At 55.5% G+C, this 24,790-nt stretch overlaps 1 protein-coding gene across 4 annotated transcripts; it reads right to left on the minus strand.

Moving 5' to 3' along the window:
- Window positions 1–1,383: 1,383 nt before the first annotated feature.
- On the minus strand, window positions 1,384–24,627 carry SSC5D (scavenger receptor cysteine rich family member with 5 domains). Of its 4 annotated transcripts, none has more exons than XM_004776997.3 (14): window positions 24,362–24,627; window positions 23,816–23,842; window positions 23,197–23,505; window positions 22,872–22,991; window positions 22,566–22,679; window positions 21,882–22,190; window positions 19,702–20,019; window positions 19,336–19,512; window positions 17,032–17,349; window positions 14,996–15,604; window positions 14,607–14,921; window positions 14,320–14,487; window positions 6,331–6,495; window positions 1,384–3,006 (listed from the first exon to the last, which is right to left on the minus strand). In XM_004776997.3, exons 1-14 carry the CDS (start codon window positions 24,384–24,386, stop codon window positions 1,469–1,471), a joined length of 4,512 nt encoding a protein of 1,503 aa, XP_004777054.1. In that variant the 5' UTR covers window positions 24,387–24,627; the 3' UTR covers window positions 1,384–1,468. The 4 variants fall into 4 exon arrangements, with proteins under 4 accessions (XP_004777054.1, XP_004777053.1, XP_012903595.1 ...); XM_004776996.3 differs by having other exon boundaries at window positions 14,607–14,924; XM_013048141.2 differs by lacking the exon at window positions 14,607–14,921 and having other exon boundaries at window positions 24,362–24,625.
- Window positions 24,628–24,790: the final 163 nt, after the last annotated feature.

The raw sequence follows: 24,790 nt of genomic DNA on the forward strand, positions 1-24,790 counted from the left end.
GGGCCATCATAGGAGTCCTAACCTGGAACCCCAGGCCAAGGTCAAACCAGGGGAATTTGCATCGCATTTTTCTGAGTTTGAGTTCCCACTCTGCTGTGTAGCCTTAGGCAAGACACTTGCCCTCTCTGAGCTTCGGTGTCCTTTCTGAAATGGGGATCAAGGTCCTCCCTCAAAGGGCTGGGGTGAGGATGGGATGTAGTGTGTTAAGAGGCCACACTGGGTCAGACGCAGAGAAGCGCAGTCAGGAAGGGACAAGATCATTCTTGTTAACTGAGCACATGACACGCGAGCTCCGTCCTTGCCTCGGCTACCTCTCTAATCCTCCCCACCACCACCTCCCCAGAGGCAGGTGCTGTTACTATCCTCATGTACCACTGATGAGACTGAGGTTCAGAGAAAGGAAACAAGCTCCCAGAGTCCCACTGCCTGGACATGATTTCGAGTCCAGGCTAGTCTGACTTAGGAGCAAGGGCCTAGTCGACAGGCCTGGCTACCAATCACGGCTCCACCACATCTTCCCTAAGAGACCTGGGACCTCAGTGCCCTGATCTGTAAAAAGGGGACAAAGACAACAGCTGGCACAGCACAAGTGCTTATTCAGAGCCGGCCCCCATTCTAAGTGCTCTAACACACGCATGGACGTAGAGAATTAGCACAACCACCCATGAGGTGTGCACTTACTACCCCACTTACATGGCTGAAAGAACTCAGACCAAAAAGTTAGGTAACTGGCTCAGGTTCATGACCACAGGCAAACTTAGGCCTTTGGGCTCCAAAGCCCACCCATTCTCTGCTGAGCTGTGGTAACAGTACCCTCCTCAGCAGGTGTTCGTGAAGATAAAGTGACGTTATGCACAGAAAGCCCTCAAAACAGAGCCTGATCCAGAAGATGCACTCAACAAATATTAGTCATTATTATTATTATGTACTCATGCATTCAAGATTTTTAAGGCGTGTGCACTCTACGTCAGGCTCTGTTCTAAGAGCTGGGCATACATCTGTGAATAAGACAAAGATCTCTGCCATCATGGGGCTTCACCAGTACCAATGGTGGCACCATCGTCACCACCCCCCATCTCTATCACGATCGTCATCACTACAATCATCACAATCACGCCCATGATCACCTTCATCATCACCACCACCGTGGTCATGGCCAACATCACTTCCATCGCCATCGTCACCATGGTCATCATGGCCACTATTAGGCTCACTGTCCTCCTTCTCACTACCATAATCACCATGACCACCATGGTCATCACCCATTATCACTAACACCATCACCATAAACATCATTGCCTTGCAAGGTGCCTATGGGATACACAATTCAAGACCAATCTTGGGATTCCCTCTCTCTGGAGTTCCCCTAGATTCCCACAAATGTCACTGATATCTTGTTTTTAATTAGATACTATGGTTTTCATTTTTTGGTTGGGTGTGTCTTACCCCCTCAAATCCCATATAGGGGTCACACATCTCCCCTCAGAGGCCTTTCTTCCTCCTCTGGGGTGGTGGTGGCTGGTGCAGAGGTACTAGGGGGCCAGGCCCCCTCAGCCAGTCTTTTTACAACCTCACCCAGTTGCCCTAGGTTCCGGGTGGCCTCCACCAACTGGGTCAGCCCCAGTCCCAGGGCTTGGCGCTGCTGCTGCTCCTTCTCCAGGACCTGGGTCAGCCTCTGCAGCTGGCCACCCACCTCCCTCACAGCTGCCACCAGCTCTACCAGGGCAGGCGGCTCACAAGCCATGACCCTTACAGGTGGTGTTGGAGCCATACATGGGCCAAGGGGGTCTGGGCTCTGACCAGGGGTTGGCCTTGGGGTGAGATGGTCAGGGAAAGGTTGACCCAAGGGTAGGGCCATGGAAGACAGGTGGAGGTCAGAGGTCACTGTGGGGTCAGAGGCTGAGTGTGGGGTCTGTGGGGGTGGTGGGCTCGGTTTGGGGCTCTGGCTTCTTGGTGGTTCGAAGTCGTCAGTGGACAGAGTGTCCACGCTTGGAGCTGGAGAAGGCCTTGAGTGGCTGGACTCTGAGTTTGGAAAAGGAGCTAGGCTTGACATCTTGGATGTAGAGAGATGAGAAGACCCCGTGGAAGTCAACCAGGGGTGTAGGCTAGACTTGACTGTTGGTGCTGGAGTGGGAGAGAACAGTTCTGTTCCTGAGGAAGTTAGAATGGACTTGGTAGTGATCATAGGGGTTGAGGTAGGGTCAGCTGTCATGCTGGGGTGAGTGGAGGTGGTAGAATGAAGGGTCATGGTGGGGTGAGGGGTTGTGGCAGGGTAAGGATTTGTGATAGGGTGAGGGGTTGTGGTAGGTGGAGAGGCAGTGGACTGAGGGGTCATGGTGGGATGAGGGGTTGTGGTGGGTTGAATAGATGTGGTGGGTTGAAGGGATATGGTGGGTTGAGGGGGTGTGGTGGGTTGTGGGGTCCTAGTGAGTGGTGGGGTTGTGGCGGAATGAGGCGTGGTCATGGGTTGAGAGGTCAAGGTGGAATGAGGGGTGCCAGTAGGGTGGGGGTTTATGGAGGAGTCTGGGGATTTGGAATGATCTGGAAATGTGTTGGCATATGGAGCTGTGCCCAAGTTTGGGGTTGTGTCAGATTCTGGAGTCAACTCTGAGGTAGAAGAAAGGTGGGTCACCACTGATGGTGCAGAGGGGTCAGAGGTCAGTTCTTTGGGCAAGGTGGGTGGTGGGGTGGGTGAAAGATCAGGTATAAGCGCTGGAGTCACAGCGCCCTCGGGGGTGGACAGAGTGAGGCCAGGGGTTGTCAGAGTGAGGTCTGAGTTCATCTGCGAGGCCAGGTCTGGGTTGGGTGTTGAAGTGTCAGGAGGGTCAGAGGTCACCCCTCGCCTTGAAGCTGCCTCGGGAATGAGCCGAGGCACAGAGTCGAGGGTCACCGGTGGGCCAGGGGGCTCTGGTGAAGCTGACGGAGCTGGGGAAGCGGCAGGGGGCGCTGTCCTGGCCGCTGTGGGACGCTGCAGCCGACGGTCTGGCCACAGTTTCCTCAGGGAACCTAGAGGAGGAGGAAAGACAGATGGTCGAGGTCAGCTTGCCCCGCCCACCCCCTTGGCCTGCCCCGCCTCTCCAGGGAGGAGCCGACCAACGGGAGGGCGCGGAGCCTTGCAACGTCACGGTTCCCCAGCAGACTTTGCCCCGCCCCAGCGCCCCACCTCCCCGCCACCTGTGATGTCTCCAGACGCCACCTGGCGTCCTCCTAGGCGGGCAAGGGAGCTCAGGGAGGGGAGGGGTACCGTGGAAGGTGGGAGGGAGCGGAAACGTGGGGGGGGGGGGGGGGGGGGGGGGGCGGCTGGAGGGTCTTGCAAAAGCAGGAAGGAAAACGCGGGAGTGTGGGGATTGTGGCGGCTTACCTGGGGATACAGGAGGGGCTGAAGGGCGGAGGAATGAGGGAGCAAATGGGAAGGAATGGGGAAGATGCCGGAAGGTGCAGAAGCGTGAGGGGGGATGCAAGAGGCTTCTGAGCGTAATCTCAGTGGTCAAGATTTTTATGTCACTTTTTAAACAAAATTATTGTAAAAGATCCTCTATGAACAAAAGAGTCCAAATTTTAGCCCAGCAGGATCTGACTGGGCCAGGATTAGGGAAAGTCAAGTGAGGTAGATGGGATTCTGCCTTTCGTTAAATTTTTGATGTTCAGTTCATTGCAAATGTTTTACATTAATTTCGATTTTTAAAACTATAAAGATATTTACTTTGGTAACTGCGTGTTTTGGCGGCACCTTACATTTAGGGCCTGAGTAGAATGAGAAGCCTTATCCCTTTCTTGGCTCAGCTTCCAGGTAAATGAGAATTTTATCCCTTTTTGCAGATGAGGGGAGTCAGGCCAAAAGGGTAGGTAACTTGCCATGGGTCGCACAGATACAGTTTGCAAATTGTGGGGACAAGATTTGAAGCAAAGTCCTTTGCATTCAGAGTCTGGGTCGTTAAATATCACTTTCCCAGTGATGGGTGTGATAACATATGGCCAACCCTAATCTGAAGTGTGGCTATTCCAACTAAGGGTTGGAATTTTTTTTTTTCAACAAAAATTATTTTGGGGGGCACCTGGGTAGCTCAGTGCGTTAAAGCCTCGGTCTTCAGCTCAGGTCATCATCTCAGGGTCCTGGGATCAAGCCCTCTGCTCAGCAGGGAGCCTGCTTTCCCCTTCTCTCTCTCTGCCTGCCTCTCTGCCTGCTTGTGATCTCTGTAAAATAAATAACTAAAATCTTTAAAAAATATATTTTTGGTGGGCAGCAAAGCAAGGTTTATTGAATGATAGCGAAGTGAATACACAAAGCTCCCAAGGAGGGAGGGGACCCAAGGGGACTGCCCTCCTTTTTCACATTTTTAATTCATTTAAAGTAAAAAGCCACCAGTGTTGATAGCTAGCATATTGAACAATACAGCTCTAGAGAATTCCAGGTTTCCTGCAGGATTTTGGACATGCCTCCTGTTGTTACCACTGGTTTGCAGCGTCAGAGAAGTGGCTCAGTAAGGGGGTTGGCCTCCAGTCATGCTGCCTGTGCTTAAACCCCAGATCTGTCGCTTCCTAACTAGGTGACCATGGACAAGTTATTTAACTGCCTTGAATCTCAGTTTGTGGATGATCAACGGACCTCCCTTGTAGAACTGTGCTGGTGCAGGGAGCTCCTGTGTGTGCAGAGACTTAGGACAGCGCCTCGCATGTAACAGGCACTCTTGTGACTAATACTGTCACACTCATTGATGTCCATACCTCAGTTTCTCACATCTATGAAATGGGCGTAATGATAGCACCTACATCATAGGGTTCCTACAGATGCCTGAGAGCTAAAGGGGTAATATATATAAAGTTCTTAGAACATTCCCCAACACCTGGGTGTACTGTTCAGTAACTATTAACTGATTTAGTTATTATTTCAAGAATCACAGCTTGCTTAAATATTGTAGGGGTTCAGATGTCTAGAGTGGTATTTTTAATTTTTCAGACCCAAGGTTCAGAAAGCCAAACTAATAATACTCTTCTGTACATTGTCATCAACAGCCCGGCAATGTCTCTTCTTTTTTCTCCTTTTTCTTTCCCGCTCTCCATCCCTCTCACTTTCCCCCCACAGCTACCTCCATTAGTGTATTTGACACATGTCCTTAAAGATAGGTCCTTACACAATACCTTATAAAATATAAAAGGCATATATGTATATATGTTAATGTAATAAGCGTACATGTATTTTTGTGTTTGTGCTTTTTAGCTTTTGCAAATCGCTGGAAATCTCACTCTGCTTTCTCCATCTTTAGTTGTTCACACTGCCCCGTGCTCCGGTGTGTGCAGCTCGACTCGCTTTAGCTCCCCGTGGGATTTCACCGCACGCACCCACTGCATTTCTCGTTACCCACTGCTGGACACATAACCTGCCTCCAACTCCTTGATATCACAGTGTTCCAAAGAAAACCCTCATACAGCTTGACCATAGAAGCCTATTCAAGAATTTCTCTGGAATACATGGGGCACCTGGGTGGCTCAGTTGGTTAAGCGACTGCCTTCGGCTCAGGTCATGATCCTGGAGTCCCAGATCAAGTCCCATATCGGGCTCCCTGCTCAGCATGGAGTTGCTTCTCCAGCTGACCTCTCTCATGCTCTCTCTCTCTCTCAAATAAATAAATAAAGTCTTTAAAAAAAAAAAAAGAATTTCTCTGGAATACAGGAAGAGGATTGCTGGGTCACAATGTACAATCATACCTAATTTCACTGTCTTTATCAGATACCTGTATCCAGTGGGGATGTCCGTTTTCCCACATCTTCACCCACACTTGATATTATCTATCTTCCAAATTTTCTCCATGCTTGTCATCACTTTAACTTTAGTTTCCCTAATTCTTCATGAGTGTGAATGTTTCTACATATACTTGTTGGCCATTTGGGCTTTCCCTTCTGTGAATTGCCTGGTCATAACTGTTACCCATTCTCTTGTAGGGCTTCCTGTCATTTCTTCATTGATCTGTCAGAGTGAATTGCATAGTATAGGTTATAGTTCCCCTACCTGGGCATTGTTGATATTTGGAGCTGGATGATTCTTTGTTGTGGGGGACTGCTCTGTACAGAGTAGGATATGTAACAACACCCGTGGCCTTGACCCATTAGGTTCTAGTAACCTCCCCACTCTTAGTCATGACAATCCCAAACATCTTCAGATATTGCTAGTTACTCCCAGTTGAGGGCCACAGACGTAGAAAATAACCCCTTGTACCAGGATATATTTCTGCTGGATCTCTGGGGTGAGAGTGGGGTCAGCACTGGGGAATTCGGATTCCATCTCTCTACCCACAACACAAACAACCCGGTTGCCACAGCTACATGCCTCACCTGTGTCTCCACGGATCCTTGGAGCTGAAGAGGGACGGCCTGGACTCTGGGTGGTAGCAGTGGTAAGAGTGGATCCAGGTCTGCCTGCGGTGGGTGTCCCCTCGGGCGGAGCCCCTCCAGAAGGTGTATCCCATGTCCAGGAAGGCTCGTAACTGTCCTCATTACCTTGAGAGATATAGGGAGAAATGAATCTCGTTTCCCTTTATTGTGACCCTCTGCTCCTCCTGGACCCCAACTCAGGTCTTATCCTGTCTCACCTGCACCCCCCACAATCTCCTTCCTGACCTCACAGCCACCCCGGTGACTCAGCCGAGATGCTCTGAACTACTAAGAGCAGAAACTGGGACTAAACCAGCTTATAAAATAAGAACAGTTCTTATTTCAATGTCCTGATGTCCCGCCCCTACTCATTCTTTATTTTTCCCTCGGGGGGAGGGGGACACCTATAATATCTTTATTAATGAACAACCAGGAACATTTCTGTAGCATTTTCACTATGTATTTTGGATGAATACACTTGGATAATCTCTACATGACAATTTTATGTAACATATAAATGTATAATATCCAGTGACCCTCGAACTCTACAGATTATGCAGAACCACCTGTATGTGGATTTTTCCCACAAATACAGTACAATACTATACTGTACTTAAAATTTTAGTAACTTTTTTCTCTAGCTTACTTTATTATAAAAATACAGTGTATATTGGGGCGCCTGGGTGACTTAGTGGGTTAAGCCTCTGCCTTCGGCTCAGGTCATGATCCCAGGGTCCTGGGATGGAGCCCCGCATCAGGCTCTCTGCTCAGCAAGAAGTCAGCTTCCTCCTCTCTATCTCTGTCTGCCTCTCTGCCTACTTGTGATCTGTATTTGTCAAATAAATAAAAAATACACTGTATAATATATATAACATACAAAATATGTGTTAATTGTTTATGTTATCAGTAAGGTTTCCTGTCAACAGTAGACTATTAGTAAAGTTCTGAGGGAGTCAAACTCTCTCATCTATATGTAGATTTTTGACTGCATGGGGGTCAGTGCCCCTAACCTCCCCCCCCGCCCCATGTAATTCAATGGTCAGATATGTGTTAATTGTTATGTTATCAGTAAGGTTTCCTGTCAACAGTAGGCTATTAGTAACGTTCTGAGGGAGTCAAACTCTCTCATCTATGCGTAGATTTTTGACTGCATGGGGGTCAGTGCCCCTAACCCCCGTGTTATTCAATGGTCAGCTGTGTAATATAAAAATTAACTATTTTATAAGTATAATGTAAAATATAATGTAAAATACACCATTTTATATAGAGAGAATTGAAAGATTGAATTCAGTCTTCTAGCTTGGTGGATCAAAAAACTTATTTTAACAATAGCTTTTTCGGGCTCCTTGGTGGCTCAGTCGGTTAAGTGTCTGAATCTTCATTTCAACTCGCGTTGCGATCTCAGGGTTGGACGAGCCAGTCCTACGTGGGGCTCCACGCCCAATGAGTCTGCTAGAGGTTCTCCCCTTCCCCCTCTGCCCCTCACCTGCACTTGCATGCAAATGTGCATGCTTTCTCTCTCTCTCTCTGGTAAGTAAATAAATCATTTAAAAAACACAATAGCTTTGATGAGATATAATTCGCATGCCTTAATGTGTACAGTTTGGTAGGTTTGAGTGTATTCACAATGTTGGGAAACCAGAAACTCCATGTTCCTCCCCTCCCTTCACACACTGCCCCTTGCCCACCTCTCTGACACCCCCTCACCGTGCCGCCTTCCCCACAGGCTTGCTGCTCACACCGGACCCCAAACCTTGAGGTGTTCCCATCTAGCCTCGGTGCACCTCTGAGCTTTTGCCCGAGCTATTGCCCCCACCTGGAATTCCCTTCTCCACCATAGACATTTTCCCACTCTGCACATGAAACCAGCAGAAGGATGGTGTCTGACACACTAGGCACATTTGTCCTGGTCACTTTGAGCTCTGCGGCTAGGTGTCCCAGTTGCAGAAATCCCTGGCTCTGTCACCTGCTAATATATTACATGGGTCAATTTTCACCTTGATGCCTGGCATTGCCAATACCTCAGTCCCATCTCCCTATTATTAACCGTTCTTAATTAAATACCTTCCCCATGCCTGTCCCCATACTCTAAGAGGGAAACTATGAAATCCTACCTGATGGTCATACGCATTAGGAATTTTAAGAACCATTAGCCCTATTGTTAAAAAATCAAAAATGGAAACAAGCTTAGGGGAAAAAAACCCATTAGCGGTGAAGATGTCTTTTCAAGATGCTGGATTTTAGGAGAACTCCACTGAGAACACAAATTGAACCCCGTTACAATGTCAGTCCACCAACTGCAGGCATACTCCTTGGGTCTCTGTGTTCTTGAACTGTGCTCTAAGATCTGGCCACCTGTGGGGCACCTGGGTGGCTCAGTGGGTTAAGCCTCTGCCTTCGGCTCAGATCATGATCTCAGGGTCCTGGGATCCAGCCCCACATCGGACTCTCTGCTCGGTGGGGAGCCTGCTTCCCCCTCTCTCTCCACCTGCCTCTCTGCCTACTTGTGATCTCCATGTCAAATAAATAGAATCTTAAAATATATATATATATATATATATATATATATATATATATATATATAGCCACCCGTCCATTAGTGTGGGGTCAATTTGATTTTTTTCATTACAATGTGCATTTTAAATTTAAGCAGCAGCATTGCAGAGTTACAGCCCTTGTGAGGCTCAATCACCTCCCTTCCCCCAAAGGACTCTCTGAGGCCATATTGTTTCTCCATGTTTTAGCTTCCTAAGTTGTAGATTTGCCCATCTACATAACACTGTGTAGTTTTATAGCTTGGATGTGGGCATGGCCCTTCCTAGCTGGGTGAGCAAGTCACTGAACTACTCCATGACTCAGTTTCCTCACCTGTAAAATGGGTACCATGATGATCTACTCCATAGGGTCGCAAAGCCTGGCATGTGATAAGCTTATTCTTTGAATTCAATTCATCTCTCTCTAGCTCCTTCTTTTTAACCTTCATTTAATATTCTGTTGTACCAACATTCGTCTGTGCCCTGTTGACAGGCAGGTAGGCTATGGCTGTGGCCAATGTTTTGCTGTTACAAATACAGCTGCAGTGAACTCCTTAGATCTGTGACCTTGGGCTCAGGAGTGAGAACTCCTCAACACCTAATTGTATAACTATGGTGTGGAAGGTAGAGGTGTCTCCCTAGACATTGTTAAACTGCCCTCCTAATGAGGCGCAGATTCGCATGCCCACCTTTACCCCACAACCTTTGTACTGTCAGACATTTTAATTTTTGGCAATCTCATGGGGAGAGGGTGGCTGCCGAAGCTGCTGTTTTGCTACAGATGACCGAACTAAAGCCCAGAGAAGGCAAGGAACTTTCCCAAAGTCACACAGCCAAAGAGCAGTGTTAGGCTTCAGACCCACACAGGTCTACCTGGTCCTTAATGGAGACCTCTTTCCCTTGAGGTGCAAATCTACTGAGTTTTACCCCACTCCTCCCCTGGTGAGCCCCTTCCCCCCTCAATAAAGTCATGCCTGCATAATGCTTCCTGTGTTCTTCAGAGCTAATTCTGTCATATACTCCTTCCCTGTGTCCATGACTAGCGTAGTTAAGAGTGTAAATCCTGGAGTTAGAATCCAAGCTCTGCTGTTTGCTGTACTAGCCCTCTTTGTACCTGTTTCCTTATCTGTAGGATGGTGTTAGGTGTTGTACTGATCTCATAAGGTTCCTTGGGGGAGGAAGTGAGTTAAGCCATGTGATGCTGGTAGATGGTTCCTGACACATGGGGTACATTCAGTGAAAACTAGCTATGATTGTTAATATTATCACCCAACCTCTGAATTTAATCTTGCATTTACTCTTGGATCCTCTCCCCTCTGCATGACCTCATGCAGCCGTAACATACAACAACAGCCCAAATCCATGAGTCATCCCACCTTCCAAGCTGGGTATGGGAGGCCCATGAGACACGGCTAGCTGTCTGCACAGCCTCATCCATTCCCACAGCCTCACATTCCACTCTGTAAATGTATATCTTCAGCCCAGGCACTCCGCAGAGCTCCAGGATGGTGTATCTAATGTCTGCACCTGGGTGTGTCAAACACATCACCAATAGATCTAATATTCCCACTGTGGATCCTGTGGATCCAGCAGCAGTGTTCCCTGATCCAGTAAAAGGTGGGTCCCCATCTCCCACTTCCCTCTTCTCACACCCCACCCAACCCCTCACTCGAATCCATCAGCTCAACTCCCAGAATATAGCTTACACAATCCACTTCTTAGTCTCCACTGCTACCCTGGCAGAGACCAGTGTCACCTTTCCAGAGACCTCTCCATCTCCCTGTATGCACTCTGGCTCCTCCATCCATTTCCCATGCAGCATCCTGAGTGACTGCTGAAAATGCACTCATGACCGTGTCCTTCCTAGCTCAAAATGCCCCACCAAGGGCTTCTCACTGCATAGAGAATAAAACTCAGAGTCTAGCCCTCTCCTATCACTCTCACACTACCTGGCTTACTGTGTTTCGGTCATGCTAGCATCCTTGCCATTCTCTCAAGGTCTCACCAGAGGGCCTTTGCATGCACTGCTCCCTCCGTCTGGAATGCACCCTTAGCTCCCTCCAGGGTCCCCATTGCAGATCTCATCTCCTGCCATCATTCCCATCGACCACTCCATTTCAGCCCCGCTGACCTTGAGGCCATTTCTTCAACCAGCTAAGCACGATTCTACCTCAAAGCCCTTGCATGCACTGTTCCCTCTGTATAAAACATTCTCCAACCAGATATTTGCATGGCTTTCTCCCTCTCCTCCTAAAGGTCATCACTTAAAGGGCACTTTCTCCGTAAGGCATCTCTTGGCCATCCTATTCTAAATTGCAAATCTCAGCCTCCCTTTCCCTTGCTCACCGCTGTGTTCTCAGGGGTTAGTATTCATGCATGCCGCACAGCAGGCGACAGGTATGTAAATGTCTATGTCTCCAAATTCTGAGAAGCCTCAAGAAATACTGCTTCAATGAACTGGAGGCGACAGGCATGTAAATGTCTATGTCTCCAAATTCTGAGAAGCCTCAAGAAATACTGCTTCAATGAACTGGAAAGTGAAATTCAACCTTTTAAGCTTCTAGCTTCGGCTGTTACATTCATTCAACAAGCGTGTAAGTCTTCACGGAGTCTCTACAGCACGATTTGGTGGTAGACCAGTGGGGGAACCATGCTCCCCCAAAGACGCCTGTACCCTAGTCCCGAGGACCTCTGAATAGGTTACCTTATGTGGCAAAGGGATATTGCAGTTGTGATTAAAGGTGCAGACCTTGAGAGGAAGAGATTATCCTGCATCAATCCAGGTAGGCCCAATCCAATCACACAAATCCTTAAAATTAGGACAGAGGAAGACATGAAGATAGAAGGAAGGTCAGAGAGGTGCAGCATTGCCAGCTCTGAACAGGGAGGAAGGGGCCACGAGCAAGGAATGTGGGGACCTCGAGAAGCCGGAAAAGGTAGAGAACAGATTTTGTTCTAGAGCCTTGGGAAGGAACACATCCCTGCTGGACTTCTGACCCAGGGGACTGCAAAGTGAGCCTGCACTGCTGCAAGGCAGTACCGGGCGGTTATGTCACGGTAAAGGCCGGATGGAGCCAAGGGTCCAGGGAGAGGGCAGTGTCCGGCGGGCAATGCCCTTTAACCCCGGCCTCTGCGCCCCGGAGAACTCCCTTCCTCCTGGTGTCTTCTGTTGGGTAATGCCATGTCCTCGGCGAGGCCCTTCGGCATCGCCCTACAAGAAACAATGGCTTCCCTGGGATCCTGCAGCGGCCACATTCTCGCTAAACCAGCCTCGCCACCAGCGTTCCGAGGTTTTAAACGGTTTCACACACATTTTGTTCTTGGGATCAGGACCCGAGGTCGCCCGCTAGTTCTAACCCCGGAACACCCCCGAGAGCTGGACTAAGCAAGTCGCTGATCGTTAGCTCAGTAACTCCGTCATCTCTCCCAGTCTGAAGAGCGAAATGTGTGTGGAATCACGAAGACGGGCCTTAGCAGCAGCTTTTGAGTTTCCGCTGAGGCAGATTTGCCCCCGCCGCAGCCCGGGCGTTCGCCGCAGGGCCCAGGTCTCCCGGGCGCCGGAATCGCGTGCACCCCGCACCGAGGGAGCTGTGCGGGGCTGTTTCCCACAGGAAGAAGCAGGCTCAGAGAGGCGCGTCCCTCTTTCCCAGGGTCACCTCGCAGTGAGGGGGGAGGAAGGCGCTTCTGTCCTTCCTCCCATTCGCCATCTGGCCTCCTTATCACTGGACCTGGGACTACCCCGACTTTTCCCAGGCGCGGCTCGCGACGCCGCTCCGAGCTCATGTCACCGACTACTCCCCTCGCCCCGCACCCCAGTAGGCGCTCCGGGCCCCGCATCTGACCGTCTCTGCCACGAGGGGGCGCTAGAGGATAGCCAGGGGTCTGCGCCCCGCTGCAGTTCTAGAACAAAGGCTCTAGGACCCCGGCCGCCCGGCACCCAGGAGCAGCACCTCGGACCGCCGGGCAGGACAAGCCCGACCTCACAACTCCGATCCCTCGCCCTAACGCGCGGCTGCCCCTCGGCCCGCCCTTCCTCTCCGTCTCCCCCTCACCACCGGCCCAACCTCGCAGACAAGTCACCGCTCTGAAAGCGCAGTAAGCGCCTCCCGCCCCACCCCCTGCTTTTATTGCCGCGGGCGTGGGTCAGCCGGCCAATCAGGAGGCGCAGCGCCCTGTGACGTCACAAGCCGTGAGGCGGATTGGGCCCATTCCCCGAGGGCCGCGCGTGCGTGCGGAGCGCCAGCAAAAGGCGGGAAAATGCCCGCGGGGCGGGACGCCCGGTTCCTGAGGCGACGAGTCGCTCAGTGAAAGACTAGCAGAGGGGCGCAGGGCGACAGGCAGAAGGGGGACCTTCGGAGGGTGGGAGACCACCCGGAGAAGGGAGAGGGCAGCGGGAGGGTGAAGCGGGGGCACAAGGCTGGGTGGAGTGAAACAGGCAGGGCCGGGGCAGGAGGAGCCATTGGTGAGCAGAAGGTGGAGTCCGCGCGTGGGCACAGAGGGGCGGCCGGAGGCGCAAGTGGCCGGGCGGGGGGCAGGCAGACAGCAGCAGGGCAGGCGGTGGATGGTCGGTGGCAGAGAGAGCAAGAACACGGAGGGTAGAGGCGTCGGCAGGGGGAGAACAGGAACGTGTGCACTGGATGCGAGCACATGAGAGTGACGGTGACAGACAAGTGGACCATGAGAACAGCAGTGCGACAGAGACGCGGAGTGGGCCAGTGGAAGAGAGCCAGCGGGCTGCGCGGGAGAGGACCAAGGGCCGCGGACGTGTGCACAAATGCACAGGCACATGCGCAGGGACGCAAGGTCCGTAGAGCCTGCGAAGCCCGTAGAGCACGCGCTCACGCGCAGGGATGCGGGGCTAGACAGACGCCACAGGGAAGCTTGGAAGGACACTGCGCACGTGCAGGGACACGGGGACCCCCACGGGGAAGCAATGCACATGCGCAGGGCCACAGGGCCTGGGAGATGCTGCGGGGAAACCACCTGAGCAGCATGCGCTGGGAAAGCACGGGGGCTGGGGTGCACAGGCTCCGGGTGTGGTCGCAGGGGTGGAAGGACACTCGAGCCGCAGGGACAAGCTCTAGGGGGCTGGGGGATGACGTGGTGACTTCGGCCCTCTGGGAGGTCTCCGGGCTCTGGATGGAGGGGCCCAGCCTCAGGTGTCATGGCTGGTTTGCTGGAGGACTGTGGGCTTGGGCCCTGCTGAGCCTGGTCTGATTCTCAGAGACACACGGGGGTCTCCTCTTAAAGGCTCTGGAGAGGAGCCTAGGGAAGGAACGTTTTGGGCCTCTGGAGCCGTGGAGAACCTGTCCAGGATCTCCGACACCCAGGCCAGCTCCAGGGTCTCTCGGAAGCCCGGCTGGGAGGAGCACACAGGTCGATGTGGCCCCATCTGCACCCTGGCCTTACACCTCACCTGTGTCCGGAAGACGCCTTGTCGCCGGAGAGGGGGCGCCTGGGCTCTTGGTGGTGCCCCAGGAGAGCGTGTGTCCAGGTACCCCAGCGGTGGTGGTCAGCTTGGCCAGGTCCTCTCCAGAGGTGGGATCCCACGTCCAGGGGGGATAATCATCCTCATCGGCGTGGCCTTGGGAGAAAGTGGGACATGGGTTGAGTCCCTCCCTGCCTCAGGTCCTTGCTGCTGCTCCAGATACCCTTCCAGAACCTTCTGGAGTGACTCTGGGTGCCCCACCCCATTCCCAGTACCAGTGCAGGTGAGCCCCACGTCTTCCTCGTGGTCACAGTTGTGCTGGCCCCACGCCCCAGCAGGGCAGTCACTCAGGGAGGCCTCGATTCCCTTGCAGCCCACGTCATCCAGCCAGATGGGACCGGTCCCGGGGCCGTAGTGGGTTTTGCCCACTCGGGACCGGACCCTTCCACAGCCCAGCTCCCAGCAGGCCACGGTACTGTCCCGCAGGTCCCAGCTGTCATCGCACACTGTCCCCCAGCGCCCAGCATGCCACACTTCCAGCCGGCCAGCACACCGGTTGGGCCCATCGGCCAGACGCACCCGGAACGGGCCTGCTGGTAGAAGACCCCAAGTCAGGAGGGGTCAACAGGGGTCAGCCTCACCTCTTCATGTTCCCCCCACTCACCTGATCCCCTAGCGGTGCTCCCAGTGGGGGAGGGGGCTGGGTCTTTGGAAGAGTCTGGAGAACCTTGTGTTGGGGTCTCAGTGGATGGCTCCGTGGAGGCCAGAGGGATTTGCTCCACTGTGGCCTCAGAGGTTATTTCTCGGGGGCTTTGAGTGGTCGGTGTTGCCACGGTCTTGGCAGTCCGTTCTCGGGGGGCCCGGGGAGTCCGTGTTGCAGTAGTATGTGAGGTCATCCTGTGGGGGGCTTCAGTGCTCAACCTGGCGGTAGACTCAGAAACTGTTCTTCGGGAGGCCTCAGTGGTCAGGGTCGTGGTGGTCTGTGAGGTCAGTTCAGGTGGCCTCTGGGTGCCCAGGACCCTGGAGTGTTTAGTGGTTGGAATCACGGGGGGCTGAGTGGTCAGTCTCCTTGCATTTTTGGTCACCCACTTCTTAGTACCCTTGGGGTTTTTCCCTGGGGCTTTGGTGGTGGTTTTCTCGGTAACACTGGGGGTCAGCTTTGCTGGGGGCTTGGTTGTCAGCTCCCCAGGGAGCCAGGCATCCGGATCTCTACCCAGGCCAGGGATCCAGCTCCAGCTGAAGGGGTCTGAGATGGAGTCCAGGCCAGGAGTGTCTGGAAGTTGGGAGGAGAGGACATGGAAGGTGGCAGACACCATAATGACAAGGTAATCTTTTGGATCCCCCCTTCTCCCTCATCTCTTTGTTCTTTATTCATTCACTCCTGCATGTCTCCAACATTTATCCAGCATATTCTATCACCCAGGCACTGTGCCAGACTCTGGGGATACAAACCTGCTGGCCAGACACACCATCCCCTGCTCCTTGGCTTTTCCAGTTGGGACATGCCTGACCCTCTCTGCCCTTCCCACATCAACCTGTCCACTGGCCACCCACGGTGTCACTTCCCATAACTTCTGACAGTCTCCCTTTCTCCTTGTCCAGCTCTCACCAGTTACCAGAGTGGTACCAGGTCTGGCGGGTCATTCCCCAGCTGAAAACCCTTCTGTGGCTCTTGTGACCTCGGGAGGAGAGGGAAAGGGCCTTAGCTTCTGTGACGCCATTGTGTGGGCCACAGCCCTTGTGACATTTCTCTGATTAGATTAGCACGTGTGTGCAGTAAAGTGTCACCTCTGCCCAAGGAAATGTCTGGCCCCTGGCTCATGGGGCTACCCAGAGAGTCAGTACCAATACTGTGACTCACGGGCAGCCAGTGGGCAGGCAGCCAGAGGTCGTAGCCAAGCTCCTGCAAAAACTCTGCACCCGAGGCTGGGGGGACGTCTCTGCTGGGCAGTACTGCACGTGTGTGGTCACTTGCCCCTGCTGGGAGAGCTAAGTGGTCTCTGCATGGCTCCTCAGGGAGGAAGGCTGGGGGCTCCCTGCAGACCTCTCCTGCATCAGCCCCTGCGCCTCTGCCCTCAACTGGTTTTTATGACGGCTTTTCTGATTTTTTGGGAGTCCTTCTAGAAGATTATAGAACCTGAGGGTTGTCTTGGGGCCTTCTGAATGATACCGTGTTGCACAGGTTTGCAGAGATGTGTGGGTGCACCTTTATGTCAGTGAGCTGTGAGCATCCCAAAGGCCAGGACTGGGCTCCTTCTATCTGACACCCCAGCACCCAGCTCAGTGTCTGGCACTCGTAAACGTTAGCAAATGACAGACACAACAAAGCTTGTGTATACTGCAGCTGGCCCTCACCTTGGCCTCTCTCCAGCTCCCAACATCCCTGTCCTCACTTCCTTTATCTTGGGGAGCATAAACAGGAGGAGCAGAAAGAATCCCAACTGTGCCACTTAGTTGCTGTGTGACCTTGGACAAGTTACTGAACCTCTCTGTGCCTCAGCTTCCTCAGTAAAATGAGCATAACACCCACCAGCTTGTACTTATTGTGAGGCGTGAGTGTGGTCACATGTGTGGGAACAGCCAGCCTGGGCAGGGGGCTTAGGAAGACATGCACTCAGAAGATGTTAGTGCAGATGTTAGTTCCCATTCCTTTTTCCAGGAAGCCCTCCAGGAGCCAGCAGGTGGTCAGGACCTCCTTACCAGTGCAGGAGATTCCAACATCTTCATTGTGAGCACAGTTGTGCTTCCCCCAGGGCGAAGCGGGGCATTCTGAGAGTGAGGCCTCGGTCCCCAAGCACCCCACGTCATCCAGCCAGATGGGGCCAGCCCCCCAGCCAAAGCGGCCAGCCGCAGGGTCCTGCTGCCGAGCTCTGCCACAGCCCAGCTCCCGGCAGACCACGGCTGAGTCCTGCAGGTCCCAGCTGTCATCACACACCGTCCCCCAGAGTCCATTGTGCCACACCTCCAGCCGGCCCGAACACCTGCTGGGTCCTGCCACCAGGCGCAGCTGGGGGGACCCTAGGGTGGAAGAGACCCAAAGACTTAGACAGGAAACTGTCCAGCTGTCCGTCCCTCTGCCTGCCTTGCATTCATCCAGCCTTCTGTTCATCTGGGCTTCCCCATATCCGTCCATCCTGGTGGCAGGCACAGGGATAGAGTCTGGCATAGTCTGGGTTCCTCGATAAACGGGACACGGAATCCCTGTATGATCCAGAAATCCCACTGCTTGGGCTTTACTGCCGGTAAATGGAGGATGGCTACTCAGACAGGGTCCTGGCACTGTTCACAGCAGTCCAAGGATGGACACAGCCTGACTGTGCATCCCTGCATGGAGGGATAGCGGAGTGAGGCCTGCGCACGAAATGGAATAGGATTCAGCCTTTCTTAGGGAGGGAATTCCGTGACCTGCCCCGTGGGTGAAGCCAGAGGACATCAGCACAAGTACTGTAGGGTCCCATCTGCACCCGGCCCCTGGAGGAGTCTAGTTTATAGAGACAGTAGAAGGGTGGGTGCCTGGGTTGGGCCAGGGGGATGGGGAGCCCACGTGTAATCCGTCTGGGGTGTCTGGGATGGTGACAAAGTCCCACAGCTGGATGGTGGTGGCTGCCCGACCTCATGAATGGGTTTCATGCCACTGAACTCATGCTTAAAAACAGACGAAGCGGTCAATGTTACATTGCGTATAGTTGACCACAACGAACCAAACAGAGGACGTGGGCTCTGGGACGCTCTGCCTTCACCTATGTCTTAGCCATGTGGCCTCCTCTGTAACACGGACAGCATGTTGCACTCAGGGCCCCGTGGCCAGGAGTGTCCCCTGATGGAGACAAGGAGCATGCCTGCAACAGCGCTGATCACACACAAGCCCGTGAGCGCTGAGTGACTCAGGAAAAGGGGGAAGTGGCCTCCAGCAAGAATGCGTTTCCCATCCTGGAGGAGTCAGTTGTGCTAACCAGGCCTTTTTATTGTCTGTGTGTCTGTCTGTCTTTCTCTCTCTCTCTCTCTTTCTTTCATTTGATTATGGTGGGGGGAGCATGAAAGGGAGAGGGTCAGAGGGAGAAGCAGACCCCCCGGTGAGCAGGGAGCCTGATGCAGGACTCAATTCTGAGACCCCAGGATCACAACCCAAGCCAAAGGCAGTCACCCAACCAACTAAGCCACTCGGGTGCCCTACAGTCTGTTCTGACGCTTTGGTCTCTCAGGGCCTTGCTGACCCTGAAGGGACCACCCCTGGAGGGCTACCTAAATCAAGAGACAGGAAGCCAGCAGAGCGGCCTCCTGTCTGCACACCAGCCAATCCAGAGCCCACCACCCCCACCTGCTCACACTCTGGTCCACTGTCCACGTGGCCTGGTGCCCCACAACCAGGGGCAGCCCTGGTGCCCCACAGCTCTTGGAAACCATCCAAGCAAGCTGACCCTGAGCTTGCTTACTCGGCCTTGCCCGCCCCTTCCCACAGAAGCCATGGTCAAGGGGCGCCTGGGTGGCTCAGTTGGTTAAGCATCTGCCTTTGGCTTAGGTCATGATCCCAGGGTCCTGGGATCAAACCCCACATCAGGCTCTCTGCTCAATAGGGAGCCCGCTTCTCCCTGTCCCACTCCCTCTCTCTGTCAAATATTTTTTAAAAAAAGAAGAAGAAGCAGCAGCAGCAGCGGCAGCCACGGTCAAGGCTCTAGCTGTGTGTTCCCCTCACTGCCCCTGCCTCCTGGCCCATGCTGCTCCTTCCCTGCCTGGCCCCTGTTTCTAGAAACCCAATATCTTTCCAAGGGCAGTCCCGTCCTGATCTGCTGGCTTCACCACACCTGAGTAACACGGCAGGGCATTCAACCAAGCACAGAACCTTGAGGGCACAGGGCTCTGTTCCATTCACCATCCTTGTCTTTCCCCCAATGAGAACTTATGAGCAGAGAGAAAGGGCAGGGGTTGGGGGGGGGTGGAGCACTGACTCTGGGGGAGGAGGCAGTCAGTAAGACCCTGTTTTCTCAGGGAGCAGAACGGACTCACCAGCTTCCGGTCCAGTCTCCTGAGGGACAGTGGGGGAGGCAGGAGGAGGTAGGATGTCTGCTGTGCCTAGGGACAGGCTCCCTGTGGGGGCCGAGGGCCTGGACACTGCCTCCTGGGACGAAGAGCGGTTGCTGTCTGCTGCTGGGGCCGTGGGGGGGACATACCCCAGAGGCATACCTGGGGCAGGGAAGAGCCAATCACCACCATGGGTGATCCCAGGACCACAGATTCAGAGTGAGGGTCCATGCATCAGAACAGGAGAGAGGGGTGCGTCGGGTGAGCATGCCAATGCCCCACGAGCCCCCCACTTCCTGTGCCTCCACTTGAGGCTCCCACACCCCCAGCCTCTCCCTGTGTCCTCCTCACCATCACACACGGCCCCGGCGTCCTCCCGGTGGTGACAGTCATGCTGGCCCCAGGGCCGTGTGGGGCAGAATCGCAGGGCTGTCTCGTTACCCCGGCATCGAAGGTCATCCAGGAGGATGGGTCCAGCCCCTTCCCCGAAGAAGGCACCCCCAGGGGCGGCCAGCGCGCCCCCGCAGCCCAGCTCCCGGCAGGCCACAGTGGCATCCCGCAAGTCCCAGGCATCATCACACACCGTCCCCCAGCGGCCGCTGTGCCACACCTCCAGGCGGCCCGCACACCCGTGGGGTCCATCAGCTAGACGCAGCCGGGGAGCTGGGCCTGGACGTGGGGAAAGGGAGGGGAACAGACAGACGGGAGACTGCAGTGGGTGAGTGGTGTGAGCTCGGAGGGCAGGCAGCCACGTGCGTGCGCAGAAGCTGAGCTCTCCAGGGCTGGGCTTCCGGCCCATGCAGCAGTATTCAGGGGAACAGGAGACGCCCCACCTTCCGTTTGCCGATGGGGAAAAGGCTCCAGGATGGGAAGTCACTCACCGGGAGTCCAGCAATTGTCTGTCCACCTCCCAGTGCCCCGTTTGTGCAGAAGCAAGCCCTGGGGACACTGGCCCTCACCCCATATGCCGGCTGCCTACCCCAGTCCTGTACGGCAGGCTTCTTGACCTCAGCATCACCAACATCAGGGGATTGTGTGGGGCCAAGCTGTGACTGTAGGATGTCCACAGTGTCCCTGGGCTCCATCCCCACATGTGAGGGACATCCACAGTGTGACTGACTTTGCCCAGTGTCCCCTGGGAGGAGTTGGGGGTGGGGGGAGATCACACCCCACCCTCTGCAAAGAACCCCTAGTCTGCGGACTAACCTCTTGCTGGCTTTAGGGTACATTTCTGTTGGGTCTCTCTGGGTAAGACTGGGGTCACCACTGGGTAGTACAGAGTCCATCTTTCTACCCCCTAGTTTGGGGGGTACATCACCCCCACCCCCATCAGTGCTCTGAAGAAAAGAACTGAGCGGGGAGGGGTCAGACATGAGGAGCTGCCTTACAGGACTGCTCTGGGGATTAAGGTGTCAGTAAGGCTCCAAGCTTCCCCAGACACCTCAGTAGCCTTCACTTCTTTTCCCCAGCCACTTAGCCTTCCCTGGGGCCTCCACTTACCTCCCAATCTGGTCTCTGGAGAACCTGCTTCTGCCTCTCCAGGCTGTCCATCCTGCACAGCACAGTCCCAGCCCACTGCTCAGGGCCCCAACCCCCATGGGTGGCCTCCGTCCCCACCACTCCAGGCTTTAGACTCCCGCCCGCACAGCAGCTCTGTCTGCAGCGGGATAGACATGGCTGGTCAAGTTCTGAGTCTGGGGCTGAGTCCATAACCTGGGTCATTTGGGGTCCTTCTCCAAACCTCATTTCCACATCTGGGAAGACAGGATGAGAGCACCCACCCCAGAGGGTATCCACGTGGTGGTGAGGCTCAGACACAGCCGGGAGGTACCCAGCACACTGCTTAGCACAGAGCAGGACTCAGGATAATGTCCTCTTCCTCTTCCCGTTCACATCAGCCCGCGGAAGCACTGTCCACCCCCTGCCTCCCTGCTCTGGTGGGCACCCACTGTCTACCTGCAGCCCCTGTGCTTTCCCACCCCACCACTCTGGGCGGCCGTCACCCTGTGCCTGTCGGGTCCTGCAGCAGACCCGCTGTGAGTCCATGAGAGTGAGGACTGGGTCTCAAGCTGTCCCTGCCTGGAGTGGATGGGGTTCAAATGGTATTGGGGGAGGGGGAGAGAAGGGGGGAAGGAGAGAAGGAAGGAAGAGGGGAGAGAACTGGGTGGAGAGAGGAAAGGGAGAGGGGGAGGAAAGGAGGAAAGCAGGAGGGAGGGAATGGAGAAGGGGGAGAACTGAGGAAGAAGGGAGAGTGGCAGAGAGGGAAGTAGAGAGGTAGGAGGGAGGGATGGGAGAGGCTGGGGGGAAAGAGGAGGGAGGAAAGGAAGGAGGGAGGGAGGAGGAAGGAAGGGAAGGAAGGGGGGAGAACTGAGGAGGGAGGGGTGAGGAAGGGAGGAAAGGAATGGGGAGAGGATGCAGGGGGAGGGAGGGAAGAGGGAGAATGAGGATAGAGGGAGGACAGAGGAGAGCCCTAGAGAGAGCAAGTGCAGCAGATGGGGTGCAGGGGGTGGGTGGTGCGGGCGGGGGCATACCAGTGCAGACCAGCCCTGCGTCCTCGCTGTGGTCACAGTTGCTCCGACCCCAGGGGCTCCGGGGACAGTCCCGCAGAGCCTGCTCCCCGCCTCCACACCCCACGTCATCCATCCACACAGGCCCCGAGCCTGGGCCAAATCTGGCGCCTCCGGGGGCGGCTAGTGCGCTCCCGCAGCCCAGCTCCCGGCAGGCGACAGCAGCGTCCCGCAGGTCCCATCCGTCGTCGCACACAGTCCCCCAGCGGCCGCCGTGCCACACCTCCAGGCGCCCGGAGCACCCGTGGGGGCCTGAGACGAGGCGCAGCCGCTCTGTGGGGGGATGGGCAGGGAGGGAGGGGGTGGTGAGTCTCATGCCGGGCAGTTTGGGAAAAGCAGATTCAAACACCCTTCATTTTCCAACTGGGAAAACTGAGCCCCAGAGGGAGCAGTGGTCCGAGATCCACCTGCCTGCTGGGCCTTTAAGAGTGCTGGGGTCCCAGAAGGAGCTAGGTGTCTGGGGCAGGAGCTGCTTGGGGCCCCTGACCGGAGGGGCGGGGCATGGGAGTCTGGCCCGACTGAGGCCCCGAGGGATCTGGTGCATGCCGGAGCCCTCCCAGGTACCAGCTAGGAGGAGGCCACCCAGAGGTCCCCAGGTCAGTCCAGGCCAGGCCAGAACTGTGACAGGGAGGTATGCAGAGAACATACCCTGTCGGGGAGCTCCAGCCGTTAGCATGGGGGCCCTGGTGGATTTGGGCTGCTTGACTGGCTTCAGGCTCTTCTTCCTGGAGTTGTTCTGTGGGGTCCCAGCTTGGCGGGGGGCTGCGAGAGACTGTGGTTGGTCGCTGCGGATCCTCCCACCAGGCCATACCGTGCTGCCTGGGAGTCCCTGAGGGTGCGGCAGGGGGCCCCTTGAGGGGGTGAAGCCCCTGCATTGTCTGTCCCCGGGACATATCAGTGCGGAAGGCCCCGCCCTCTCCCTCCCAGCTGGATGCACGGCCAGAGTGGGCTCACCATGGGTCACGGGAGGCTCCTGAGAGCCAGGGCTCAGCTCCCCAGACAGCCCTGGCCAGAGGTCCCCCTCCAGGATGGAAGGCGGATCCTCCCCGTCCCTGGAGTTGGCCACTCGCTGACCTGAGGGAAGGAGAGCACAGGAGCTTGGCTGGGCGGCCCTGACCAAGGCCGGCATGGGGACACCTCAGGCAATAGTCAGTTGGGAGTACCGCAGGGAGACACCCAGTTTTCGGAGGGGTGGGGACACCTGGAAGTCCAGACCCTCTGAGTCCCTGGGGTCATGTCTGTAGGAGTGCCCCCCGACGGAGGCTCCAAGACCTCTCACCTGCACAAACGACGCCCGCGTCCTCCTCATGGGAGCAAATGTGGGCCTTCCAGCCGCGGTGGGGACAGAGCCCCAGCTGTCCCTCGCTGCCCCGGCAGGCCAGCTCACTCAGCCACACAGGCCCCGAGCCCTCCCCGAAAAAGGCACCTCCAGGGGCGGCCAGTGCACCCCCGCAGCCCAGCTCCCGGCAGGCCACAGCGGCGTCCCGCAGGTCCCATCCATCGTCGCACACGGTCCCCCAGCGGCCGCTGTGCCAGACCTCCAGGCGGCCGGCACACCCATGGGGGCCGTCAGCCAGACGCAGCCGCTCTGAGGGGACAGAGGAAAGGCTGGGACACCTGGGAGGCCCGGTCCCCGGGAATGGCAGGGCCAGGGGCTTGCCTGCAGGGTGTGGGTGAGGCCAGCCACCCTGGCCACTGGTGGGGGTCCCAACTCCTGGGTTCTCAGGAGAGAGGTGACCCCCATGATAAATGGGGGGTTGGTCACCAGCGGTTCTGGAGGAAGCAATGTCCAAGGTCATAGTTGCCCGCAGGGCTGCTGGGGTTCCCCTGGAGGGGGAGACTGGACCAGGTGGGTTGGAGTTGGACAAGGCCAGACAGAGGTGCTCAGGGCCACTTACCAACAGCCTGGATCCCCATCAGAGCCGCTGGAAGGGAGGTTGGAGGGGTGGGGTAGAGTGAGGACAGGCCCCATGGGGGTGCTTTCTCCTGGTTTTAAATACCCAAGCAAGTGCGAGCACACGCCACACACACACACACACACACACACAAAATCCGCACTCCTCTGAACCAGAAACCCCTGCTGGGAGGCAGGACTCTGGACAGAGGGCTGGGCAAGACTCAGGTCCCTGAGACGGGCGGGGCCCCACATGCCTTGGGTCAGGACTAGGAGCCAGGCCCTTTGTGCTCCCCCAGGGGCCTGGTTAATGTCAAATGGGAGTGACCCCCCCCAAGGTCAGGGCCAGTTGCAGGGGGAGTAGTCCCTGGGGTCTTCAGAGGGTGAGATGCGTGTCCAGAGGCTGGGTCCCTTGGGGGGATCAGGCAAGGACAACCAGATGTCATTCATCCCAAGCACTCGAGACAGGGCCCCGGAAGTCTGAGTCGCTTAAGTGTATGAGCTCAGGGGTCAGAGGTCCCTGAGTCCCCATGGAGAAGGGGTCACTCACCGATAAGGCAGGCCAAGACCCTCATGTTTGCAGACTCCAGGGCAGGGACGGGGTGAAAGGGGACTTGAGCAGGAGAGGGGAGGAGGCTGCGGCCACCGGAGGGAGGGAAGGAGAGAGGGAGAGAGGGAGGGAAGCGCCTGCCAGAGGCGCCCTGGACCGGGGAGGAGCAGGCAGTGGCTGGACGCTCTGCCAGAAGGAAGAGAGACTGCCTGCCGAGGAGGCAGCAGGGGACAGGAGCGGGGGCAGGGAGGGGGCTGGCCGCAGCGGAGGCCTGAGGAGGAGGGGGTGGCTGGGGGGGGGGGTGTCCAGCTGCAAACCCCCACAGGGAGCCAGAGCCGCCAGGCCCGGCGCCCTGCTGTGCTTAGAGATGCTGCGGGGAGGGCGGGCCCCGGTAAAGGGACCCAGTAGAGGCACGCACAGGCCGCTACT

Source organism: Mustela putorius, unplaced genomic scaffold, assembly GCF_011764305.1.
Source record: "Mustela putorius furo isolate JIRA1106 unplaced genomic scaffold, ASM1176430v1.1 tig00000196_pilon_pilon_pilon, whole genome shotgun sequence".
Classification (NCBI taxonomy): Eukaryota; Metazoa; Chordata; class Mammalia; order Carnivora; family Mustelidae; genus Mustela; species Mustela putorius.